This window comes from Seriola lalandi, unplaced genomic scaffold (genome assembly GCF_002814215.2).
Source record: "Seriola lalandi dorsalis isolate HSWRI2012SDOR001 ecotype SW California unplaced genomic scaffold, Sedor1 jcf7180002054410, whole genome shotgun sequence".
NCBI lineage: Eukaryota > Metazoa > Chordata > Actinopteri > Carangiformes > Carangidae > Seriola > Seriola lalandi.
In genome coordinates this window covers 385,515-412,313 of record NW_019524963.1, presented here as the reverse complement: position 1 = coordinate 412,313, position 26,799 = coordinate 385,515, and the positions used below count along the sequence as shown (strand labels likewise).

Here is a 26,799-nt window from a genome sequence, read left to right as displayed (position 1 = left end):
TCATCCTCTCCACGTGTCAGCGTCGCTCCGTGGGAAAATGAGGTCATCTCCTCATTTTCAACTGTCATGACACAGTGATGAACGAGGTCCAGCTTCTTATATATTTTCCCATCCCTCTGTTCTTCCTCCTCCCTCTGTTTCCCGCTGTTCTCTCTCTTCTTCCAGAGATAACACACACTGATAACACAAGCTGAACTGTTAACTGTTGGACTAAACATATATCTCTTTATTCAGCTTTTATGGCAGTCTTATTATTATACAACAAATAGTTTACAGTAAAAGAGTCCAAGCTTTTTAAACCCCCCCCCCTTCAAAAAAATGTAAAGTGCAGAATTATTAGTGTTTCTACTGGAGTTCTTCTATTAAAAATAAAAAGCCCCAAAAACTAGAGTGTAAACTGACTAAAGCCACAGTAGAGGGGCACAGAAATGATGATTTAAATGCTTGCACATACAGTAGCTCAGAGGGGACAACAAAGGTTTAGGGTGAAGCATTCATTTAAAAAGGTCTGAAGAACTGCAGGTGAGTTTACAGAGTCGACATGGTTCCTCAGTTACTCCCATCTCCCTGCTCAAACTTCACATATCAGTGCATTTCTGTGCCATTTCCAGTGCGTCACACACAAAGCAGTCCGCTCACAACGCCTGACCAGTCGACGTTTCAAAATAAATCTTTGTCTGTTGTTAATCACATATAAAAACCTTAGATATATCACACAAGAAGATCTTTTTTAAATTGTAAAAAAAAAAACATTGTCTGAACCTGTGCTGGGCACAAACCAGACTTTAATAGTATTTGATATTGTTCATTTCCGGTCAGTATTTGAGTCATGTGACTTCTTCATGTTCCTAAACCCATTCGAGGCTCTGAGCGTCTGTGCCACAATATCTCACCTGTCTAACTGTCGACCTTGAAATTAGTTTTTGTCATAAATAACGATGTGACAGAATGAGTTGTGGCAGTAGACGGAGAAAATTAGACAGACAGAAAATAAGGTAATGATTTTGGTGAGAAAGACAGGATCAATTTAAAGCAATCACTGTATTATTAAATCCATACAAACAGCACAGAATTGGTTCCATTCGGCGGTGGCAGCGACAGCAGCCTTTTGATCACAGTGTGCTTGCTGCCCATAAATCCCTCACATCAATCTGGGATATATTAACAGAGCTGAAAAGTGACCTGAAACCTTTTTTTATTACATCACACAAAGCTCTGGCTCAAAAAGGAGTGAGATTACAGAAGTTAAGTCTCTAGCTTTAAAGCAAAATATACTGTATATATCTCTGTTGTTTTATTTAGGTCTAGATTAGGTTAACTGGACCTCAGGAAGGCTGATAGGGATCCAATTACATAATAAATATAAACTATTTTTAAAAAATCAACATGTCTGAGAGCTGCCGAAACAGTGGCGGCCATTGTTGAAGTCCCTCTTTGCAGGTCATTCTTTTCATACAGTGTCAAAGGTTGAACTGAATTAGTACAATTTAAAGTACAACTCTCCGTCTCCTTTGTCAACAGGCTGCAAGAAGCTTTCTTGTAATTTCTGACGGCAAAAAGAAAGCAGGACTTTCCGTGAAGAACTCCTCTTGCAGAGAACAGCAGCAGCAACAGTTCAGTAAGAATTAAAGAAAAAAAATCTTAAGTGTTCAGTTCCTTGTGGTTAAGTCCAAAGTGCAGGAGAAGTTCAGCAAGCATGCAGTAAAAGGGGGAACTTCTACACTGGCTGCATGTCCATTTCTACACCTTTCCTTCATGTCTGCTTTGGAACAATGCATTTGTAGCCGCTTGTGGGAGAAAACAGGGATAAAGAAGGGAAAAAGACTTCTGTGTCTCCAGAACGTGCCTGCGACACTTTTCTCTCCGTGTCTTCCCTCAACGTTACCCGTGGGGACGGCGCAGGGCTCTGTAAATATGGAAAGTAGCTACTGCCATGGCCTCTGCGGTATCGGGTTAGGGTTGGGGTAGATAGGCGCTGGTGTTGGGTGCGGGTAGACGGGCACAGCCGTGTTGGGGTTTGGCGGGTACGTCGGGGTGGGGTACTGCGCCATGATGTGAGGCTGGCCGTGGGTGGCTGCGTGGGAAGGTGAGGAGGCAGCAGAGGAGGAGGAGGGGAGGTGGAGGTAGAGAGGAGCGGATGGTGCGGAAGGGGCGGAGGGTGCTGTCGGAGTTGGGACCCTCTGCAGGACGACGTGCGGGTACAGCTGGGACTCGGAGCGGTAGAGTCCGGGCAGGGAGGCCTTCAGCAGACTCTCCTGACTCCTGTATGAGAGAGACAACAGAGAGGGCAAGAATTTCAAGCATCAACTGAAACTACTGACATTATAGCTCCATATTTTCCTCTGTGTTTCATTTGAAGTGTTGATCCATAAGAAGATATATTTTTGGTTTTAAGAACTAAAACCATCTTAATGTTGTTTTATATCTCCTCTCTCTGGAGCTCTAGCAACAACAGGTCAGTGAGCCAATCAGAAGATAGGAGGCTCTGAGCCAGGGCTGGGCTTGGGGCATGGCTGAGGGCAGTGACTGCCTTGTTGTGACATCACAAAGTTACAGAAGTCCTGACGACTGGTTTTAAGGCTCAGTTTCTGAATACAGGCTCTGTGCATTTCTCTGTGGACTGAGGCTTTGATACTTTCACAGTATTAATATAGAACCTAGACCTGATTTATAATCAAACAACACATCTACCTTTATACTATATGGGACCTTTAAATTACTGACATTAGTAAAAACTTGATAAACTGGGTCAGGATTTGGGTTGGCCATATAAAACCTTTGTCTGGATTTCATTTATCTAAGCACCGGCACTAAAGTAGAAGTATTAGTTCAGTGATTTCAAAGCACTTCAGCCTCCTGGAATCACCAGCATAAATTTTTCCCATTTCCTCCACCAAATTCTTTTATTTAGGTGGTGCTAAGCACTTGTTTTCAGCTTTGTTAGTCAGTTTGTTTACGTATTGATTGTTGTTGTAATTGTTGATACGTGCACCATGGTATGAGAGTGGTTATCTTTTCTTCTCTTTTCTATTTCTTGTACTTATCTCATTGGTTGATTCTTTATGTTCACATACTGTGATATCATCCGATGTATTTGGATCTCAGAAACCAGAAATGTAAAACACTGGGATGTCAGGCATCATTATTATTGTTTTCAGCAGAAAATATAGAACTAATTGAGACAGACTTGGCTCTAAATTGGTTCTATGTAGATGTGAGTGCTGATATTTTACCTCTGGTATCCTCTGTTCTCATATCCATTGAGGCCTCCAGTAAGGTAGAGGGGGCTGTCGGGAGCCAGACGGGGGTTCATCCTCTGCGAGAGGTGGAAGATCTTGGGAGGAGGGAAGGCTTCCCAATCGCCCTCCTCTCTCTCTAGCCAACACTCACTGCGACGGGATGAGTGCTTCTCTCTGCGCCTGTGGAGGAGAGAACTTTATCAGCTTACTGGCCCCTGTACACCAGGGACAAAGAACAAACAAAGTCTGGATGTAAAGGAGACTATTCAACTATTCAACTACAGGGGTTATATTGAGTGTTACTTCTGGCACCCCCTCTCCTCCTACCTGCTCCGTCCCTCCTTCTTGGCTCGGTCCCGGCTGGATCGTTCCTGCAGACAGCAGATGAGGAAGGACAGGGACATAGCGAGGATGACGATGCCACTCACCACTGAAGCCAACACAGCCACTCTCAGACCACGGTCCTCCGGCCTGGGGATCGCTGTTGGTAGGAAAGAGATGACACTGCATTACAGCCTCAGATAAGCTTGTCTGCATATGTTGGAGTTATTGAATTCATGCATAAACAGTAAATATGAAGGAGAGGAAACCACAACATCCATTTCCTTTCTGGCTCCATTTATTTGTCTTGCCTTGTGCAGATGACATGATGACATGACATAATTGTTTGTATTGAATGCAGGAAAAAAAATAGAAACTTTGAATAGGACTTATGGCCTGGCCATTTTTAAGGTTCTTAATTTTATTCTTTGTGTCTACTGAAATAGATTTACATGCCTCAATGCTCCAAAAAGACATATTTTTCTACTGTACATCTTATACTGATCTCTATTCATCTTCTGTCTGAGAGATCAGGGCTTTTTAAGGCCCCACTTCCACCTCTGAGCGCAGTGTGGTGTGATTGGTCAGTTCGTTGGTCAACGCGTTCCTCTATCTGACTTTCTGCGCAGCTGCAAACAAACGGTTGTGGCTGCTACAATGCCGTCGGTTCTGCATTTCAGTTTGAGCCAGAGTCCGGTCTTGAACCAGAAGATGATAGACCCAATACTCGGAAGGCAGGAAAACGAGGGGGAAGGAGGGAAATGGCTGAAATGTGGAGAGAGGTGCCGCTATATTTGTGATAAACTGTATGATAATGCAACAAACATCAAATCAGCTGACTGGATGCACCGCCCAGCAACCATGGCAAGTGTCCTAAATCAAACACGCCTGCCGTGCTGCGTGACCAACAGGTGCATGCTAAAATACTGACAGTGGATCCTTCAGTTGTGATTTCTGTCTTCACTTCTACTGTCAGTGAGGTTATGCAAAACCTTCCTGCTGTTTCTGATGAGTCCTGTTGTGACTGCAGAGCTCATTCATGCAGTGAGACCAGAGAGGCTGAGCGGACCGGGTATATGTTGCACCGAGTACTAGCAGAGAAGCTGGATTTAGAGCAGATTGTGGAGGACTTTGAGGTGCAGGAGATTCAGACAGGTGGGTGCAACAATGTACAGCTTCAACAACTACTGCATTACCTGGCAACGTATCATTTGTTTTCTGTGTTCGGTGCAGCTCCTGTAGAGCTTATGTTGTAATGTAACACAGCTCCACGGCAACATACACCACATCCTCCAACATGATTATATAGTTGAATCAACAACTCGCTACAATAATTAATATTAAAACTGCAGGACTGTTGTATTAGTTTTAGCTAGGCGTTCCTAATAAACTGCCAACTGAGTGTATATGTATAATCATCAGCTGTATGCACAGGCTCCAAAGAGCCTGACTGGAATTTATTGCTTGCTTTCGGTGCTGTTCTCACCTGGGAATCGGGCAGTGAAATACGTATTCACATGCACCTGTAGCCTGAAGATTTCTTTCATTTAATAGTTTTATCATATGTTATTGTTAACAATGTATTTTTTACCCTTCCTCTTCCCCCCTTTTAAAAATGTAAGGCTGTAACATTTACTCAAGAACATATTAACTGACGTACTTTGTACTTGTATCTGAGTACATGTACTTGTACTTGAGTGTGAATTTTCAGTTCTCTCTCCACTACTGCTAAAATGTTTGCAAAAGTGAAAGGAACTGTGGTAAAAATTAATTCAGCCACTGAGCTATTTGTGGTACAAAGTAGATTTCTCCAGGCAATTGAAAACACAGTGTCTTTTCAGCATGGCTACAAAACAAACAAACAAACAAACAAACAAACAAACAAACAAACAAACAAACAATCGGCAACAAACAAAAAAAATCCTGGCTTTCCTTTTAAGTAGTTGCGTGCTTTGCTACGTGCCAAGCTTGCAGGGAGTGTCCAGCCTGCAGGTTGGCGGCACTGAGGGACGTAATGACGTCAATAGGTCCAGAATGTAAGGCCTGGACCCGCAACAAGGCGTTTCATGCAAATGAGAAAAGTGCGCTGACAGAGGAACTCCCTTTGCGACTTTGTAGACCACTTACATGCACAAAAAGCTATTACACACTTTAGGAGAGTGAAAACTCGGAAAAGCAAGACAGGTCCTCTTTAAAAAAGGCTCACATATTTTAAGAAGATGGCTCAGTCGCAGTAAACCTGCTTACCTTCACAGACAGGTAGGTAGTTGCTCCACTGTGGTTTGCCATTCCTGACAGTGCAGTAGATTTTGTCGCTGCCGACCAGCTGGTATCCCTCTCTGCACCAGAAGGTCAGCACGCTGCCGACCGACACGCCTGTGCCACTTTCAACGTAGAAGGAACCCCGGCGTGGTGGGAGGACGGACACACAGGACACACCTGAGGAGAGAGGAGACAAAAACGGCAGGTGACTTCATAGGTCAACAGAGAAATTGTGGTTTTGATTCATGTGTAAAAACATCATTGGAGCCTCGGGTGTGGCCATCTTTTCTTGGAGAAGTGGCGTCAACATTCTCGTCTATCTCTCTGCATGAGAGTATATAAGCATATTTCACCACGTGTCAACCTGTTCCTATTTAGAATAAAAGTTTTATTAGTGTGTAGTTTCTTCATTTTCAGGGGAAACTTCTAAGAAACCACAAAAAAATTAGTGAGCTGTCTTGTAATCTGCTGCAGGTTTTTTGAGTGAATCTGTAACTCTACAGGCAAGTTCATCACAGTAGAAACAGCAGACATGACTTTCCATGGTTACAGAGCTGCCTACCTTCTTCCTTTGTTGTGTCAGTTTCATGCAGCTGGGTATAGACCTTGATCTTTTTGGATTTTCTACTAAAGATTTTTCTGTGTATCATAGTTAATAATTGGTGGATTGTGACACCTTGAGAAATAATCCTCTGCTTGATTCTGAGAGACGTTTACAGCTTCAGAATATCTGGAAGTGAGGTCTCATTGTCATCATTACCAACAGCTATAACTGTTTAACAATGTCGAAGATTTAAAGTGTCTAGTCTCCCTCCCCCTTGTCTCCACTTGCATCTTTCTTCTTTTCTATCCCACCCTCTCCTCTCTTTGTTTTTTGTTTCTTCTCTTCCGCTTTCTTGTCAAACAGACTCAGCGTGGGCCAGAGTCTCTGTTCTGAGATTAGAAGTTACACTGGATAGACACAGAGAGAGAGAAGGGACAGAAAGAAACTATTTTTATTCCTCATGCTACAATACGCAAATACCTCCGAGAGGTCTCGTGATACAGCAGCTATTGTTAGATTGTGCTGCAGGGATTTTTGAGGCTCTCAGGAAATCGCATGTAAACCTACAGCATCGCTAGGTGCGCAAAGCATCCCATATTTTTCTGAGAGAACTTTAGTGGGATATAGGTGAGGGTTAATTCTGCGCCTTATCACTAAATTACCATATCTATGGGGTATGACAGGGTCATTGATCAGTGCTGATGACTCAGCTATTGAGATTTCTGGCTTTTAAAACTCACTTTACTGAGTCATGCTCTATTAGTAAGTGCAATGTACTATATGATACTATATGTTGTAAGATGCATCTTCACTTGAATCACTAACAGAAGCAAACATTCGGTAAAACAAATGAGACCAGTCAGGCACACTACGCTACAGTTTGGCAACAATACAACATTTCCACATTGTAAAATTGATGTGGCGGATGTGTGAGCAGCATAGACTGTAAATAAAGATGGACGTAGCCTCCGTGACATCACCCACAGGTTTCTGAAGAACGGGTTTTGAAGCTCAGAGTGAGCTGCTCCACCATCGCCATCTTTTAAAGTATATTTTTTTGGGCTTTTATGCCTTTAATGGACAGCACAGTGGAGAGTGACAGGAAACAGGGAGGCAGAGAGAGGGGGAATGACATGCAGCGAAGGGCCGTCCGATGCGGGATTCAAACCGGGGCCGACTGCAGCGAGGACTGTAGCCTCTACACATGGGGCGCCTGCTTAAACCACTACGCTACACCACTATCGCCATCTTGGCAGTGTCTGACTCTGCCCCAAACTTCTGGCTAATCCAAAAATGGGCAAGAAGGTGGGGCGTGTGTGGAGCTTAGACCAGTGCAACCTAGCCTCACTCTAGATGACCACGCCCTCAATTTTGCAAATGTAAGACTTCATAATATGAAAACAGGTGAGTTATATAATAATTCACCCCTGTACAGTTGCCATGAAGGTGGAAATTAACTACAGAGATCAAAACTGATTTTGTATCAGGCTGTAAATTTGTTTAATACTGCTGTAAAGTTGGACGTTTTAACATGGGAGTCTGTGGGGATTGACTCGCTTTTGGAGCCAGACTTTAGTGGCAGTTTGAATAACTGCAATCTTTGGCACTTGTTGGCTTAATTTTTCAAACCCGGATGTTGCCACTTGGTTAGCAAACAGTAGCTATTACACACCCAGCAATTACATATGGTATCGAAATTAGCATTTAGTTTGAGTCGTGTTTCTGGTCACCAAACCAATGTGATTCTCTTTCCTTTGAGCCCTGGTTTAGTCTCCATCAGCTCCTCTTTGGCTGCTAAATGCTCCACTATGTTCACCAGCTGGCTGCTAAGTTTGTCTGTGAGCTACTTGTTACTGAGCAGATACTGTACAATGAGTACAAAACAGTGAAGGTGTGGGCCGTAAAATCAAAACAATGACCTGATAATAATTTACCTGATCATTTTTTGTGGGTTTGAAACTATGAGAAACTCCTTTCACATAATTCCATTTTTAATATAAAAAAATGATAAGAGATGCTTTAATATTTTAAAATGACTTTGAAATCGCTTTGAAAAGAGATGCGCAGATAAACAAAATTACAGCATGGTGTTTTAATGAGTAATGGCTAGAAGGTCATGTGATGCTGTGGTTTGTTTTGCTGTGTCACTATTAGTGTAATCTTTGTGTGTGTGTGTGTGTGTGTGTGAGAGTGAGAGAGCGAGAGAGAGACATGTCATCCTGGTATAAAACCCTGTGAACATGCAAGCTGCTCTCTGCTGATTAGTAGCGACAGATGGGTGGATTTCAGCAGCGGTAAAGACAGAGAGGGAGAGGATCCCGTGATCCCATGTAAAGCATCCCCTCCCTCACACACACACACATACACACACATGTACACATCCAGACACACACAGCAGACACGTGCGTGATGGGTACAGTGCAGGGAAACAAGGGCAAGCAGACTGTTTTTCCAAGGGGAAACTAAAAGCCATTTAGTTTCCCCTGTGAGACCTTATACTGATGCTATCTCTCTCTGATCACCACCTTAGCCACAAGCTGAAAAAAAACACTGAAGCATTTGGAGATGGCTGATAACTGAAAACACAATATCAGTATTTTTTTCCCACAAGTTACAACCTCCACTCCACCCAGGCTCCACTCCTTTCATCTAATCTTAGCACTGTTCACCAGTCACTGGAAACACACGCCTGAATCTTCTTTTATTCATTTGAGTGAAATCAGGAAAATAAAAAAGATAGATTGATACAATTACTTGACAAAACTGATTGAGAGTAAAAGTAGTAGTAGATAAAGTAGTTACAGGGATTGACATTAACTGTTTAAATGATTCATTAGCTTTTCAGTCTGGCTTTTTGTCTTCTTTGTGACAAAACTCGCTGTATGAAGAATAATCTAATCCCATTATTGTGTTTATGAAAGGCAAATCTCTCAGGGAAATAATACTACAGGAATCAACCTTGCATTTGAATGAATTAGATACAATATTGTGCAATTAAATCAGGTGGTTTTAATTAATTATCTGAGATGTTTAATCCCTTTATATTACAGGGTGTCGGTTTGTTAACCTGCTGTTAGCCTGCTAACAAACCACTGTTAACACCATTAGCACCATCAGCTAACACATGTACTGTGCAGGATCTGGAAACTTACACCAAGTCATGGGACTTAAAAGTGGAGTCCACCTCCTAAACTTCCTCACACACACACACACACACACACACACACACACTCTCTCTCTCTCTCTCTCTCCCTCTTCTGCCAAAGAAAAAACCTTTACCTCTATAAAAGCAGATAAAATATTGAACATATTACGTGACAGTGTGTGTTTTAAGACTCTAGCTAAGGCATTTTTTTTTTTTTACTGGCTGTTGCCACGCCACGGCTTGCAACTCGTCTCCATTCCTACAAACCCAAGAGACACTGAACTAACATCCACCTCGCTGCGAGTTGACATGCTGTAGTAAACAGAGAAAAAGGACAACAACACCAGTGTGGAGCGAACAAACGGGAACACCCCCAGTGGAGCCCAGCACCAATAAAGAACTGGATGAATGCTGAAAAGATTAAAAGTTTGTGTTAGTTTTGGTGTGTTGAGTTCAGTTTAACTGTGAGAAAAGTGGTGTGTGTGTATATTCATATGATAATAGCATGAGATTGACATTGGCTCCCAAGCAGAGAGCTTGCGCGTATATGTGACTGTGATTTTTAAATATGTCACAGGTAGTGTGTGTTTCAATCAGAGAGAGCTTTGTGTGTGTGTGTGTGTGTGTGTGTGTGTGTGTGTGTGTGTGTGTGTTCATTGTGTGTGTGTTGACTCTGCGCTCTGTTTGCTCAGTCCTGTTGATTCAGACCCATTCAGAAAGCTTCTCTGTCATCGTGGAAACTGTGGGTTGCCAATCAGCGAGTTCAGCTGCCAACAGGGTGCTAAGACACCTCTGGACAATCCAACCTGGCAACCCGACACTGTCAACCAAACATCCCCTCTGCTGCATTATTATCTAAAACCCTCCCCACTCATCTCTGTCAGGGAAGCAATTGGAATAGTTTGTGATTAAATAAAGATTAGGCTCTCTGCATTAAAGATTCAAACACACACATGCACAGAATGAGTGAACACTCAATGTGTTGCCCATGCCCTGCACACATGTATGAAGAACGTGTGGAGTTAAACATATTGTAGGCTAGATGTTTTGTGATATAAGGCAGACAAGTCCCTCACACCCATTTTCATTGGCATAGTAAGAGGGAATCTTACTCACTTTCAACTTCTAATTTTAATATCTGCCTCTTTGAACTGATCACTATGAAAAAACCCCACTTTAACCAAATAGTGCCAGCAAGTGAGTTACAGGGAAACTACTTAATTTAGTATTACGCTTCAAAAAAGTTGGGAGGACTCAAAATATTAGACAAAGAATGAAATCAGTACAACAGAGACAGCCTGTCTTTAGTTACCAGTATTGACTAAGCTCCAAAAACACTGGATCCAACACTTCCCATAATGCAACTCAGTAGCATCTTTTCATCACTCTCCCTGCTGTCTTTCAAAATCCTTGCCCACTCCATCCATTCATCCATCCATTTTCTTCCACTTATCCGGTGTCAGGTCGCTGTGGCAGAAGACTAAGCAAGGTATTCCAGACATCCCTCTCTCCAGCAACATTTTCCAGCTCTTCCTGGGAGATCCCCGGGCGCTCCCATGCCAGATAGGATGTGTAATCCCTCTAGTCAGTTCTGGGTGTCCTCACAGTAGGACATGCCCAGAGAATCCCCAAAGGGAGGTGCCCAGGAGGAATCCTAATCAGATGCCTGAACCATCTCATTTGGCTCCTTTCAATTTGAAGGAGCAACTACTTTACTCCAAGATCCCTGTGGATGTCCGAGCTCCTCACCCTATCTCTGCTGAGCTGAGCCCAGACACCCTACGGAGGAAACCCATTGTAGCTGCTTGTATCCAAGATCTCATTCTCTTATGGCACTACCCAGAGCTCATGAACATGGGTGAGGGCTGGAATGAAGACTGACTGGTAAATCGAGAGCTTTGCCCTGTGGCTCAGCCTCTTCGCCACAACGGTCTGGTACAACGGATCAGTGATCGGTGCAGCGTCCACTGCCAATCCGTCTGTCAATCTCCTGCTCACCTCAGCATCGCTCGTGAACAAGACACAGAGATTCTTGGAACTCCTTGGGGCAACAACTCATGGGTTTATCATTGCTTTTTGCTAAGAACTGCTGTGTGCTGTGGCTGGACACAGGGGTCATGAGAGTCCTGAGGGTGAACCAAAACAGTGACGCTGTGGGCCAAAACAATGAGCTTAAAAGAGGTTAAGAGGTTAAAATGCTCCATAAAGTTGAGGGGAAGTACACAGTGACATGGTAATTTTCTGTTGATTTGTAATTTGGAGCAACATCTTTCATAGAATATGTAGTAATTTGATCCATCGTTCATATAAAAATATTGATTGGTGCAGCTTTAATGCTAGCATCATCAGATCAAATGTGCTGAGTAAGCCCATTGTAGCAGCTTATGTGTTTTCTGTGTGCACCCATTTTACTTATGAGTGAAACACATCCTGTATTAACATGAACTTTTTATCTTTTCCAGAGCTAGAAGTGGATCATCTGCTTCTCCTTTGGCAAAAAAAAAAAAGTAACCTTTCTGCCTGGACTCTGTTTTGTGTTTCCTGTTTTATATTGAAATTACTTTCCATATGTGTTTGTTACGGTTTTACTTCCTGTCTTTGTGTTTTGTTTTTTTTCCCACCGTTTTTCTGTTCCACCTGTGTCTCATTAGTTAATTAGTTCCCTGTGTATTTATAGCCTTGTGTTGCACCTCTTCTCTTGTGCTCAATGACATGTTTTTGTCTTGTTACCTGTCCTTACCTGTACATTGACCCTTTTGCCTGTTTCCTGAGTTTTGGATTTGGATTTATTTGCCTAATTTGGACTGCCTTGAATGCCGTTAGACCCTGGGGACCTCATCTGCTTGTAAGCCTTTGTTTGCTATGTTAAATAAATCAGTGAACTGTACTTGTCCTACTGTAGCATCTGCATTTGGGTCCTTCTCCCTGTGTCTTCGCATCCGTTCTGACGGTATGAAAAAAGACTGAAGGAAAGTTTCTCCCTCCTTTGTGCTGGGTCAGTTTTCCCTGGATAAACAATGGTTAAAAATACACTTCATCTGAGTCAGATGTTACCAGGCAGTAAAAGTCTGAGTTGAAGTTAATGAAAGATGGCACTCTTGGCTGACGGCTGACTTGCTTCATCTCGTTTATCCTCGTGTAACTGTCTGATTCTTCTTCTTCTTCTTCTTTGTGTCTTGGTCCCTTTCCTCCAGCTGCTCTTAATGTGATCTGACCTCAAACAAACAAACATGCCTCTCTCCTCTCCATCAGCATATCTATTTCTGTGGCACCTCACTGATGCGCGGTATCACAACTGATTACCTAATCCCCCCCCCGGGCTCTTGCTCTGCCTGCACACTGAATGTTCCTGTACAGACACATAAAGTCATGAATGTTTGGCTCAATGTCACAAATGCTTACTGTGTTTTTTTTCTGAACATTAATAGATATTAAGTCATCATGCACTTTTATATAGTCACATTTTTGAAGGGTTATATGATGCCAGAAGGCAATGACACCTTCAGCTAGATGTGGAGCTGAGCTCAATAGATGCCATAAAAACAATAAAATGTCATTATTGTATTATTGGTACAGAAAACCAGCACATTTAAACAAAAAGCATCTTAACTTCCACTTTCTGTCCTTGCGTGCTCCGCTGCTGTGACTGTCACTTTGTTTTAACTGGAATAAGTCAACTGAAACTCTTTCTGTTAGTCTGAAAATGTAGGAAATGGAATCAGAAATTCACACAGCAGGTTGTTAGAAATGGATAAATACTGTTAACATAAAAGAAAAGAAATGACAGTGCAAGAGCATCTGATGGGGCTTTTTTATTTCTGTTTTGTTGAGTTTTAATGTCAAGAACCTCTTCTTGACGTTAAACATTTTGGGAAATAGGGTTAATTGCTTATTAGCTGAGAGATCAATACCACTCTCATAGTTGCACTGGAACTATAAACTATAAGCTGGTTAGCTTAGCTTAGCATAAAGACTGGAAAACGGTGGGAAACGGCTAGCCTGACTCTGTGCAACAAAGCCAAAGTCACTAAATCACAGACTTTTTGTTTGTTGTAGGCTACACAGTGTAAACTGAGTTTCTGTTGATTGCCTCTCAAACAAACAAACCCCCCCCCACCACCACCTTTTGTATAGGGAGGTGCTATTCAGGGAATGTTGTACTTTTTAGATCCAGCTACAGCTACTATAGAAGAGAGTATCAGTCTTCTCATCTAAAAAAATATTGGATGATAAAATAAAGAATAAAGAATATTCCTTAAATTATTGAACTTTAACTGTAACTGATAATGCTTACTTAGTGGTTTTGCTAAAAATCAGTTTATATGTCTTTTATTAGACGTGTGTTTGTCTTCGCTGCCTCTTTACTGTCATGCCTCCTGCTCTTTACTCGTTGCCATCCAGCTTCAATCTTCTGGGCAGAGAGAAGGAAGGCTCATTTCAGACTCTCCCTCAGTGTCTTTGTTCACTTAGTGGTGCTAGTTTTAAGCCGTGGGAAGGTAATAATGAAGTTGAGTCACTGCCAGCAGCCATATTGGATTGACAGGCAGGAGACAGAAGTAACTCTCTGCCCAAAGCTCGCCAAGTCCGCAGGGCTCAGGAGTGACGATAGTGTGTGTCGCTGACAGAAATACCCCTGGCTCTGCGTGTGTGTGTGTGTGTGTGTCCTGGCATGTGGTGTCCCTGCAGAAATCCTTCTTGGGGGTCATCTTTGTTTGATGAAATGTTGCCCAGTTTTGCTTCTTCGCCAAACGAAACCTTAGAAAGCAACTGAATTGGTAAAAGCTGTAATATACTGATTTGCTTCTGTTGTGTATCAGTAACAGTATCAAACTGTCTGCTCTACTAATGTTAAATGATAGGTGAACGTAGATTTCTAACATGGCTTCCAATGCATTTGTGAAAAAAACTGACCATTGTAATTGGCTTAGAACATCACTGGACTGTACCTGCTACCAGTGAGTGTGTGCATCTGTATTCCTGTGTGTTAGCGTGTCATTAACAGGATTTCTTGCACTAGAAATAGCCAGGAATAGACAAAGGTAATTGGCTTTTCCTGTCAGTTAATCAGATTACAGGCATTGTAGGACTTCACATTTACGTTTTAGGCTTTTGGCTGACGATCTTATCTAAAGAGACTCGGAGTGAAGAATAAGCAGCTTAGCGTCATCATCAAGTAGATGCTGTATTTAAAACTGAACATTGGTGTTTGTTTCTGTTCAAGAAGTAGAATTATTTTAGAATATTTAGTCGCTGGGAAGGACAACAATTTGGTTGTGGTTGCTGACCACTGTACTTGCTTTATTCCCCAGTGCTTTCTTATGGTAGAAATATAACAAAGCAGACAAAGTCCCTCAGAAAACTTCAGTATATGTTTAGTAAAAGAAAAAAAACAAAACAATACCACAGATAGAAAGGATTGACTGTAAACTCCTGCTTGGTCAGATTAAGAGGCGGACTGCCTACTAAGTAATTGATATAGGCCTCCTTTGGGGATTAACACTAATATTAACTCTCACACACTCTTGTCGAGGTTAATAGGTTGTGTTACCGTGTTAATGTTGAGGCTCACGGCTTTTATAAGACTGAAATAAGCGCTGCAGGAGTCACTTTGTTGCATCTCTTGTCTTCCTCATTCCTAGTTTCTACCTCCCTACATTTCCTAAACTGCTTTGAACCCCAAGAGAATTCACTTGTCGGCTCGTTGCATCATGTTTTTCTTGTCTTGTCTTTGTCTTTTTTTGTTTCAAACTATATGATCATTGATGAATAACTTTGTAGTTTTGAGCTGCACAAGCGTTGTAGTGAACGTGAACATTATACCTGCCCCCTGTCACTGTCAGGCACAGCAGTGTCATGTCATGTGACTCTGACATGACATGACACTGACATGCTAAGTGCAGCCTCACGGAGCTGTAGACTCTTGTTTTAAACTTTCTTATGGAAGGATTTTTCAAAAAGACACTACAGTGAATTTCGCACGCACACACTGCTTGAGTGCTGTTTGTGCAGTTTCAGTGTGTACTTGCATGAAGACTGGACTGGATGTCCTGCTTTTATCTGTGTCATGGATTTACTAGATATTGCTGTGAATGCTGTATGAGCACCAGTTGATGCTGTAAGAACAAAATGGACTAAATTGATTTGAGGTCAAACTCGGTCATGATATCAGGCTGTAAGAGGAGCAAAGAGCAAAAACAAACTGAGTTCATATGGAAATAAAACTAAAGATTCAGAAGCTGTTAAAACATGAATGAAGAAGAATAGGAAGCTACAGTACGTAAAAAAACCTAAAAAAAAAAAAAACCTAAAAAAATTGTTAATCAATAGTAGAACTCTGATCAATTTATTACCAGGAACGGCTACACGACCTGCAGAATGAGTCGCCGCTCGTATTGGTTAAGTTTGGAAGCTGTGGTTTGATCCAGCACTCCAAGTGTCTGTGGAGTCATGTTTCAGGTTGATTAAGCCCCGCCCCCTGCCCCCACGAGTTGACAGGATTGGTTCCTTTGGTTTGTGACGTATGAATCCCTGGCTCTCTGAATCTGTTTTTATGAGACATTGGTTCACTGCAGTTCAAGAAATACTCAGTTATGGTGTTGACTGATTATTTCAGTCATGATATATTTATAAAAAACACCGTATGGATGTTAACAAGGTTAAAACTTGATTTTCATTGGAGGGGGTCTTTAAACATTCAGTGCTCTATTTGCATTGTACATTAACATGTACCCATCCTCATGGAAATGACAGTGATTCCCCATCAGGGGATACTTCTGTAAGAGCATAAATGTGGAAAGTCAGAATTACAAGAAATTTGATTTATAAATGTATATATGTGTCAGCATTGAGTCAGCTAAAACACCTGGACGCCTCATTCACATCGATGAAATAAACTAAACAGTGGATATAGTTGCTAACGGAGGTCGAGATAGCTAAAAAATAATGAATCATTAGGCTGAAACAGAATCGATAGAGATAATAGAGAGATAATAGAAGAGTTTAAATAGTTAACAGAATTGAAATAGTTAGCTAAAACTAATGGTGACACAGCTGCTAAAGGTTGAATGGAGATAGCTAGAGTTGTAAAAGTTAGCTAATATATATAGTTAGCTTAAAGTAATGGATAAACAGTCAAAAGGTAATGAATAAATGTCTAACTTAACAGTACACATGCAACCAAACCAAGCTAACACAGACAGTTCAACTGTATTTGTAACAATTTTCACATATAGTTTAGTGTTAAATTATATTTAGTTCATTAAGATCAGTTGAGATTAACACATTTGGACCATGACGGGTGGTGGTGATGAAGCTGTACTTTCTTCAGGGATGACATGGTGACTGAAGGTTTTGCTGTCGCCCCCTGAGCTCCAGTCCGGAGTACTTATCACCATTTTTAAAATAAATTGTACCTTGCCCTTTATCTGCCTCTGTGTCTGGTTTTTGGCCTAATTTGGTTCCCCGACTGGTCCAGTTTTAAGAACTTTTAAATATTTAATTGGTGTGTTGTGACACATCCACAACACAAACTTTTACTGGAAAGACAATTATGGAAATGTTTCTTCATCATCTCCTTTGTCCAAAATCTCTGCATAAAAGATCTCTATATTTAACCGGATTTCTTTCTTATTTATTTCTGTCTTTGTAAATGACAGCTGAGAGTGGTTTTATACTCAAAAGCTGAAACTAAAATGTCCACACATAAACACAGTGCTGCTGCTGTAATCCAGACCTGAAGGAAAGAGTCAAACAGGCTTAAAATATGGTGGGAAAAAGGTAAACAAAGTGCAGCTTTCATCTGTTCATGCCACTAGAATACTTGAATAAGCACTTTATACTGTCAAACACACACACACACACACACACACACACACACACACACACACACACACACAGTTTGCCTTTGGGAGTGCTGATGTTAATCACACCTCCAGGATTTTGAATTTTGGAAGCTCTCTCACATAAAAGCTCTGGTTTTGGCATCATTCATGCATGTGGTGCGATGTGGCAGGCCAGCTGATCACCTGTGTTTGTGTGTGTGTGTGTCTGTGTGTGTGTGTGTGTGTGTTATTAAAGTATAAAGTGCTTACTCCTGCTCTGTCAGACACGGAGCTGCCGTTCTGAAACAAGCAACTATGTTGTTTATTCTCTAAACCTTTAAGAAGATTTTATGTCGTTTGGGCCGAGTGCTTCCATTTCAGCTGTGTGTGTGTGTGTGTGTGTGTGTGTGTGTGTGTGTGTGTGAATTATGTGTGTATTAGACACGTGAGGCTTGCATTTTGTCATCTGCTATAGGCTATTTATGCATACACGTGAGGATATGGGCTGTGTGGCTGAGAAGGGGCGGGTGAGGGACATAAGAATAAATGGTAGAAAAGGAAAGAGAGACACCGGAGAGAAATAAAAGAAGAAACAAGAAGTGACAGACACTGAGGGAGAAGAGAAATAAGAGAAAAACAGTGTGAGCAAAATAAGGAGACAGATGAGACAGAGGTTGGAGAAAATAAACGAGAGAGTGAGAGAGTGACATGTAGACAGAGAGGAGAAAAGAGAAGAGAGAGAGAGAGGAAATGGACAGAGGGAGCGGAGGAGAATAGAAAGGCAGCTCATGCTCCAGTGGAGGTGAAATCATGCGATCGCCGCTGCAGCTTTCTCTGCAGGCTGAGCAGCTCCAGTCTTGGCATAACGAAGTGTCTTTAACTGCATCACCTGCCACCACACAGACACACACACACACACACACACACACACCTACACGCACACACACACACACCTACACGCACACGGTCACATGCACAGACTAAAACACACTAAAGTGCACATTTGCTTGTATGGACTGACTCTTCTGTATTCCCATACAAGCACAAAAAAAGTCAAACATGTAGAAACATTCAAGATTATAGTTCTGTTTGTGTGTAGACCTTTGATATATTAACATAATACATCCCCAAGTCACGAACCCTACTATATAACCTTAACCATTACAACCACAATCTGTCTCACCCTGGGGCTAACCCTAAACCTAGCTCTAACCTGGACACTAAAACTAAGACTTAAACCCTCAGAACCAGCCAACTTTGTCCACACAAAAATGACAGATGATGTACAAGAGCACACACACACACACATCTTGCACACGTGCATGCATTTGTATTGACAAGCATGGACAAACGTATCAAACTGCAAACTCACCAAGCGACTTACAGACAAACACACACACATGACAGCAGCTTGACTGAAACAGATGTTTTGCTGGTACAAAAACTCTGTGTCTTTTAGTTTTGTGAACAGTCTTTCACGGTGTGTGAGCTCAGAAACAGAGTGGAAGTTTTTAGAGCGAGTAAGTCTGAATGGGTGCTCAAGCAAAAAATTTCAAACCAGCCTTGAATGAGTCCATAAAAACACTGGAATTCAAGGCACTTCAGTGACTTTCAAAGAAGTTTTGGCTACAGCGTCATTTCGGTTCAACTAAAACTCCTCAGAAGCAAATTTTAAGCGTGGACAATACTTTGGAAATCCCAGCCTTGTGATAAACTCCATTGAACAGTGTTTCCTGCAGCACTGCTTTCCATTGTTAGGGTTACACTACTACCTACTTGGGGTTAGGGATACAGTCAGGTTCAGGTTAAAGGAGCTATTTGTAAGTTTTGCTAATGCTACATAGCCAAAGTTAGCATTAACAGCGGATTACTTACCAGTCTAGAAGAAACGTTGCAAGTTCAGCATCAAACTTCAAGAAGTTTTCTCCAGCTGTGGAAAGCAACCCTTTCGTTTTGCTTTTGTTCCTCTCTCTGTAGGAGCATGCTAATAAACTAGCCCCAACCTTGTCAGCCCATCTCATCACTTTCTGATACCGAGTCATTGTGGCCTCCAGTCTGTCCTGAATAAGTAGTGCTGCTCACAGGATGTATTGTAACCTCTTGTATTGTAAATGCAATGATGGCTGAAGTTCTCTGCAAGACTTGTAAGTAAACAGCCGCTAATGCTAACGTTGGCTATGTAGCAATAGCAAAACTTGCATTTAGCTCCTATTAAGGTAAGGAGAAACACAAATCAGTGTGCAAACAGACTTCGACACACCAGGTACAGTTTTCAAGACTTCTTGCTTTTTCTGTAAATCCCCACATGGAGTCTCATTTTGTTTTTTGTTTTTTTTTTTACTTCTCCCTGCTGTTGTTACACAAAACTTTGTGACCAATCATGTTCTGTAACATTAACAATATATCTATAGCTGTGTTCCAATTCAGGGGCCGCATTTTTTGGAGGACCCTGTCAACAAAGGCGTGGCCCATGAAGACCGCTTAGACTGTGAAGGCCAAACTGAAATGAGTCGGACTGGTCTACAGAGGATTTCCCATTTATCCTCAGCCACTGTTTTATTTGTGGAGTCCGCCATATTCTCTCTTTGAAAAGTGATGGATCACTGGTGCACAATGAATCTTGGGATAGGTTGGGCCATGAAGGATCCACTCGTTGGATCTAAATATCTAAATTTGAATGCTATTGAGTAGCAGCCAATTCCTGATAAGGTCAGAGGATCGAATAGGCCATAGGACAGAGTATAACACCAGCAGTCCTTGTTTTCATGGACTCACTGGGAGACAGTGTGAGCTTTTTATCTCGTGTCCAAGAGAGTGGTACATCTTGTGGGGTAAAAAAACATCTACCAAACACTTCCTTCACTGTGAAATGAATGGCGTCATGGGAAAAGCCTGGTTCAAACGAGAGCTGAGACGATTAGTCGATTAATCGATTAATCAATTAGTTGAGCAACAGAAGATTAATCGGCAACTATTTCTCTCAGATATTTGCAGTTTCTTTTAGTTTCATGTGGTAAAGTAAATGTATTGTATAGTAAATTAAATATTTTTCAGTTTTGGACCTTTCAGTTTGCTGTTTGAAGACATTTCGTGAAGGAAATCACCTGCAGCTTCTTTGATAATGAAAGTAGTTGTTAGTTGCAACCCTGGTTCGAACTCTGCAGACTCTCTAAACTTTGTACCTTATTGTACAAAAGATTTCTGACAATGTGGATTCAGCTTTACAAGTTTGTGCATGCAGTAAGAAAGGAAGAAATCAGTGGGTGCTTGGCAGACGCACTAACCTGTGTAGTTGGTGGTGATGCTCTGAGTCTGCGTCTCTGTTGGAGCCCCTGTCGTTGCTTCAGTCTGAGCTTCCGTCACAGTCCCGGTTTCAGTCTGCAGGTCTGGCTGCAGCTGGACTGTCGTACTGGTCCAGTCCTCCGGCAGCGGCGTGGTAGCGTTGCTCTGCTGGTCCTCATTGCTCAGTGTGGAGCCTTTAGCCAGGACCAGTGCACAGAGCAGGGAGCACAGCAGCGTCCAGAGGTGGGTGCTGGTGCTTTGACTGGTGGGACCCACTTTGGGAGACATGAGCTCAGATAATGAAGAAGAGGTTTACTGTGAGTGGAAGACAGGGATTCACAGCCTCATGCTTCAGGTGTTTTGGCTCAAAATGAAGAGGAAAGATCCTGTAGGAGAAAGTTTGCTGCTTCCCTTCTTCTTGTCCCTTCTCTTTTCTGCACCTCCTCTGCTTTTTCTCTCCTGTTCGCTTTCTTCCTCCTTCTTCTGTTTCTTCTCACCTGTCTTCCTCTTCTCTGCTTCTTTTTTCCTCACTCCCTCAGTGGAGAGAGGAAAACCCCCTCGGTGTTGCTGCTCATGATGTTGTCGTGCTGCACGGAGGTATGAGAGAGAAAGAGATGAAGTGAGGGAGTATGCATGTGTTTGCTCATGTATGTATGTGTGTGTGTGAGTGTGTGTGTGTGTGTGGTAGATCCAGCTGTAATCTGCTTCCCCTCTGCTCACTTGCTGTTGTTTTCTCCCTAGCCTCCTCTTCTCAGTCCCTCAGCTTGCTCACTCGTGCTCTCACTGCTCACTCGGTCCACTGCTTGCTCTCTCGCTCTCTCTTTCTCTCTCTCTCTCTCTCTCTCTCTCTCTCTCTCTCTCTCTCTCTCTCTCTCTCTCTCTCTCTCGCTGATCTCCAGCTGGGCTGACTGAGCTCTTGCATAACAGTAACTCATTCGCTGAGCTGTGCTGAGCTGTAACTCATGCAGCCTTAAGTCCTGATATTCCTGGTTGCCACCCTTTCCCTCTCCGCCCCTCTCGCCCTGTTTCTCTCTCACTGATGTTTCAATGTATTGAGCATATACGGTAGTTGAAGGCATCTCTCAGAAGTTTCCAGGAAAACCATTCACACTGATCAATATTTACTATTGGATCACTGCCACGTGGGAGGTCACACACTGGAGGTTACAATTACGGCACCAGGCTGAAAGAGGTTTGAACGATTGTAGTCGCCCCAAACTGAAAACTCAGCACAACGCCACAGTAACAAGAGAAAATCAGAACCGACAGAGTGGTGCTCCCATCTTTAATCAATCCAGCTGTCTACACAGGCTCCCTAATGGCCTCCATTTCACTCTGCTGGGCTCTGAGAGCTGCCAAAACACTGGTGATCTATACTCAACACTGTGACCAAATGCATCCTGTGTAGCAGAGCTGGCCCGACGCATAAAGTGAGCTAAGTGTCTGCGAAGGGCCCTTGTGGCCACCACAGGGCACCCAAGAGCGCTTGAAATATCCTACAAGAAAGCGTGAAATGGCCCCACACGCTCAGTATGCAAGTTGCGTATAGGGCCCCGCAAATCACCTCCCCTTCCTGTCAAAGCGGGTGTCAGTGTTTACGACTTCATTAAGACGATGAAGCGGGTCTATCTGTCTGGTCATGAAAAGAAAGAGGGAGAAAAAAAACCTACTAAGAGTGAATGGCAGGAACAACAATCAGGTTGTGTTGTGTTCTCTCCAAGTTTGATTTCAGCACATAACTTTATTGTTACGTTGATGTGCTAGCGGGTAGTGCATCTCTCTCTAGTCTGTTCTGCCTCGCTAACCTAACTTGGTCTGTCTGTGTCTTGCTTGTTTACCAGCCACTTCCAGGGCTGTTCTGTGACCTTGTGCCGGACAAAAGTGAGCGAGAAATACAACTATTTATTACGTTTGATAGTATTTTATATTTGGAAATGGTTTGCATGTCTCACAGGTCAGGTAGGAGGCCCCAGGGAGGTCGGGACTGGTGCTGCTGCTGCTGCTGCTGCTAACATGCTGCTTTTGCTATGTGGGCTGTGTAAACATTGTATAAGCACCAATCTCCTACTGGTGGATAGTCATTCAAATAGTCATTAAATGATTAAAAACAAAATAGTTTATGTATTGTCCCCTGTTTCCCTTGGCTAAATTTCTTCTCTTCACCAATGTCAAAAGTATTTGTTCTTGATTGAAATTGATTGAAAATTCCATCTTAGGCCTTATACTCAATTTGCTGTGAGCTGGAACGAGCTAGAGATGAAACTTGGTGCCATAACTGCAAACGATGTGCTGATGCGTCCCATGAAATACGACTACAATTGGCCTGGTGGTGGCGCTAAAATGAACAGTCGAAAAAATGAAAAATTTGGAAGTCCTCACATTTAATACTGAGTATACTCAGTATAAAAAGCCTCTTGGATCATAAACATCCACCAAGATAGACTTTCTGCCATCTAATTTTTTTTGAGAAACACATTTTTGACATCTCTTTGTAAACCGTAGGTCCGTCTGCTACCAAATTTTGTGAGGATCATTATTGGACCAAGCTTATCAAAAGTTGAATAAAGCTTGTTTGGTTTCCAAGATATTGACCAGTGAACTTCAAAAGGAGGGAGCTCAGCACATGCAAAGCCGGCAACCAATCATCATTCATATGACCTAATGATGGTCATGATTCTGTGTTTTCAAATCATATATGAAATAAACACATGATAAATTCTGTTTAGAATATCTATCCTCAAACATTTTGTGTAACCTTGTGAAGCGACCTAAACCACAAACTTTGCTGTGATCACTGTTGTCTGGGAAACGAGCCAAGCGTCCAGCCACAGGGCTTAGCTGATTTTCAGTAAATATTTTTCCACTCTTGTACCCGAGCAGCACAAACTGAACTCACAAGATAGGCATCTACTGTGCAAGGCTAATATTACAGGCTGAGAACAACCCACAACACACTGGAAGAACTCAGTTTCCTCTTACTGTATGTAGCGCGATGCTCTCAGGTCATGTGAATGTCGTGTTACAGCGCGTCACCAGTATTGTACAATTTTTGAAGCCATCAGTGCCAAGGCCTTGTAGTGCAACGGTAGAGCATCTGACTCCAGATCAGGAGGTTGCATGTTCAAACACTGGTCAGCTCTTTGTGAATAGGAGTGGTGTTTCAGTAGGTCTGACACATGTTGTGTAAAGAGTAGTTTCCCTGTTTAATAAATTCATCATGACTGAATGTGTTTTTTACACTCATCCATGTGATGAAACACGTGACTTGAACACCTGCCTACCTTCCCCTGCATCTCTGAGTGTACGCACCATCCCGTTTATGTTGTAGCTATACGTGTGTGTGTGTGTGTGTGTGTGTGTTTTCATGCATCCTTCATGTGGGACTGTATGTGTCACAGGTGGATGCTCAGGTGTAATGTGATGACCCCGGCAGCTCTTGTTGATAGCTGTGTAGTCAGAAAGTCCACGCAAAGTGCTGAATAATTGATGCATCTGGGACCAAAAATAGGAGAGAGAAATGGAAAGAGAAAAGAGGTGGAGATGAAGAGCGATTTTGAGAGAGGAGCAGACAGAGTGAGCGATGACAACAGCAAGAAAACAATCAGAGAGAGGGAAAGACAGCAAGAGATTGGAAAAGAAAGACAGGATAAAGTGAGATCCAACGCTTTTAGCCTGAGAAAACCGCCATTTATCAAATGTTGGGCCGGTAAATGGGTCCATGGTGGGATCTGCTGCTGCAAACTACATTATTTACAGCCACAGCTTTGCCAAAGTGGACACAGGAAAGGCTTCACAGGACGGATCCAAGATTTTATTTTAAGCCATCAAATTATAGCTGTACTAGGCGAGGTTTTTATAGTAAAAATACACCCGTCCTATCAGTGTAAATCAGAGAGAAAGGTTTCAGGTGTCAGGGTTTAATTGATGCAGGGAAATGGTCTTGCTGCACAGGAAGTGTGAAAATACAACACAGTGATGAGTTAGCATGTTTTCCAGATAAAAGATTTCCAGATTTACATCTCTTGCATGTGTCACATCAGAATTTAGATTTTATATGCAATCAGATAGATAGATAGATAGATAGATAGATAGATAGATACTTTATTTATTCATGACAAATGGCATGTTATAAAGGAACAGTTTAACATTTTGGGAAAGACAATTTCTTGCCAGGAGTTACATAAGAAGATAAATAGCATAGCACAGCATAGAAAACCCTGGAAACAGGGGGAAACAGCTAGTCTCACTTTGTCCCAAGGTAACGAATCCACCTACAAGAACCTACAAAGCTCATTAATAACCACATATTGTTAACACAATCCAGTGCTATTTTGTTGAAGACAAATTTATTTCTTGGTTAGCTCCGTAACTTCAGCTGGTTGCCTCATGCTTGTATTTGGTAACATCTAGCTGTTTCCCCTGCTGTCCAGTCTTTTTACTAAGCTAAGCTAAGATAAGCTAAGCTAATCAGCTGCTCGCTCTTGCTTCATATTTCCTGTACACACATGAGAGTGGTAATAATGTTCTCATCTAACTCTGAGCAAGAAAGCAAACAAGAGCATTTCCCAAAATGTTACATTCTTCCTTTAATTTGAAACATGAAAGATATTTTGTTCTGTTCCTGATCTGCTTTAAGTGAGCTTTTTAATTATTTTCATGTATACACTAATATGACATTCACTACTCTGGCAGCACACATGTATTTATTATGTAAAAGCCATAATGGTAAAGAGTGCGTTCTTTACTGTTGTTATGATAGTGATGCACAGCTCTTCATTATGGGATTTTATGCAGTAACAAGATTATTTTATATAAACAGAAAATGTTGACATGTTGAGTGCATGTGAAATGCCTGAATATAAGGAGAATTTGCTGTTAAGCACAGTTCAATCAGACAGCAATGACCAGTGGCTCGTGTACACAGTAGAATCAATAATATATAGTTTCTTTAGTATCCTACCAGCAGCATTGTTTAACATCAATAAATCATTGCCACATTAATTATAAAACATACTTTAAGTATGACTAGTGCAAACAAATGAGATTGTCACTGAGCAGACTATCAGCCTCGACAGTCTGAGCCTCCATGCTGGATTGCTTTATGGCACAAAACATGAAGATGTTTGAAAGAGTGGAAGTCAGACAGAGGAGGCAGGTGGTGCAGACAGACGCCCATGACACACTTTGAAGACAAAAGTGTTTCCTGGCCTAACTGTGTGTGTGTGTGTGTGTGTGTGTGTGTGTGTGTGTGTGTGTGTGTGTGTGTGTGTGTGTGTGTGTGTGTGTGATAGCACTTGTGAGAAGGATTATGAGGATTAAAAAAGCAGCCGGGCAGATATGAATAAGACGGATGAAATTCACATTTGTGCCCGTCACTCTCAATTCTTTGTCCAACTGGAATCAGAAACTGAGGCTTACTGGACAAGTCAGTGAGATGATGACAGAGTGGAAGATGTTTGATCTGATGGTGTCACAACAGAGACACTGCAGTAACACAGCAAAAAGAGAAATGAGAAAACATCTAGGCCTTGCAAAATATACACAAATCCCAGCTTCCTATTCACACATATCAACAGACACAGAGCAACACCTGCGATCATTTGGAGTCGTGTTTCTGGGCATGTTAATATCCCCTCTCTTTTTAGCTGTGCTTTGGTTTTCACCACCTCCTAATCGAAATATCTGGTTCTTTAGCTGCTAAATGCTGTTCACCAGCTGGTCACTAATTTTGTCTGTCTGCTGTTTGGTGCTGGGCAGGTGACATTCAGGGGGTTTATCAGTGCTAATGAAAACAAGTGAGTCAAAGCTAAGAGACATAGTTCCGAATACTGTGATAATTTGGTAAAGCTTTATTTTAAAGGTCTGTAAATTCCAAATTATTTCCAAACAATCTCCTCAAAAATTTCCCTGAACGAAACATGTAATTTGGTTGTGATTAAAGGTCAACCTTGAGACTTTTATTCAGGGGATACCTGGTTAACTAAACATGCAAAAAGTGAAATGTGTCTACAGACAGAAACTGTTCAGCATAAATGAAAAGCAAAGTTTCTCATTATAAACAAATAAGTAATAAACTCACAGGGGTTTAAATAGAGCAGTTTCTATCATGGAAATTAATCCGGACGTCAATTATAAACTAAGCACAACAAATTCAACTGACTACAATAACAGTCCCAGATGGTGGTC

General features: G+C 42.0%; 1 protein-coding gene across 2 annotated transcripts; it reads right to left on the bottom strand.

The window, feature by feature from the left end:
- Nucleotides 1-198: 198 nt before the first annotated feature.
- On the bottom strand, nt 199-21,472 carry LOC111657695 (uncharacterized). Of its 2 annotated transcripts, XM_087175047.1 has the most exons (6): nt 21,334-21,472; nt 20,616-21,200; nt 5,808-5,999; nt 3,567-3,720; nt 3,234-3,419; nt 199-2,262 (listed from the first exon to the last, which is right to left on the bottom strand). In XM_087175047.1, exons 2-6 carry the CDS (start codon nt 20,899-20,901, stop codon nt 1,926-1,928), a joined length of 1,155 nt encoding a protein of 384 aa, XP_087031173.1. In that variant the 5' UTR covers nt 20,902-21,200; nt 21,334-21,472; the 3' UTR covers nt 199-1,925. The 2 variants fall into 2 exon arrangements, with proteins under 2 accessions (XP_087031173.1, XP_023265749.1); XM_023409981.2 differs by having other exon boundaries at nt 20,616-21,472.
- Nucleotides 21,473-26,799: the final 5,327 nt, after the last annotated feature.

Coding starts and splice junctions, on each gene's coding strand:
- LOC111657695 (XM_023409981.2), bottom strand. CDS start 20,901: ATGTCTCCCAAAGTGGGTCCCACCAGTCAAAGCACCAGCACCCACCTC. Junction 3,420..3,566: donor AAGAAGGAGGGACGGAGCAG/GTAGGAGGAGAG, acceptor TCTCCTCCACAG/GCGCAGAGAGAAGCACTCAT. Junction 2,263..3,233: donor GAGAACAGAGGATACCAGAG/GTAAAATATCAG, acceptor TCTCTCATACAG/GAGTCAGGAGAGTCTGCTGA.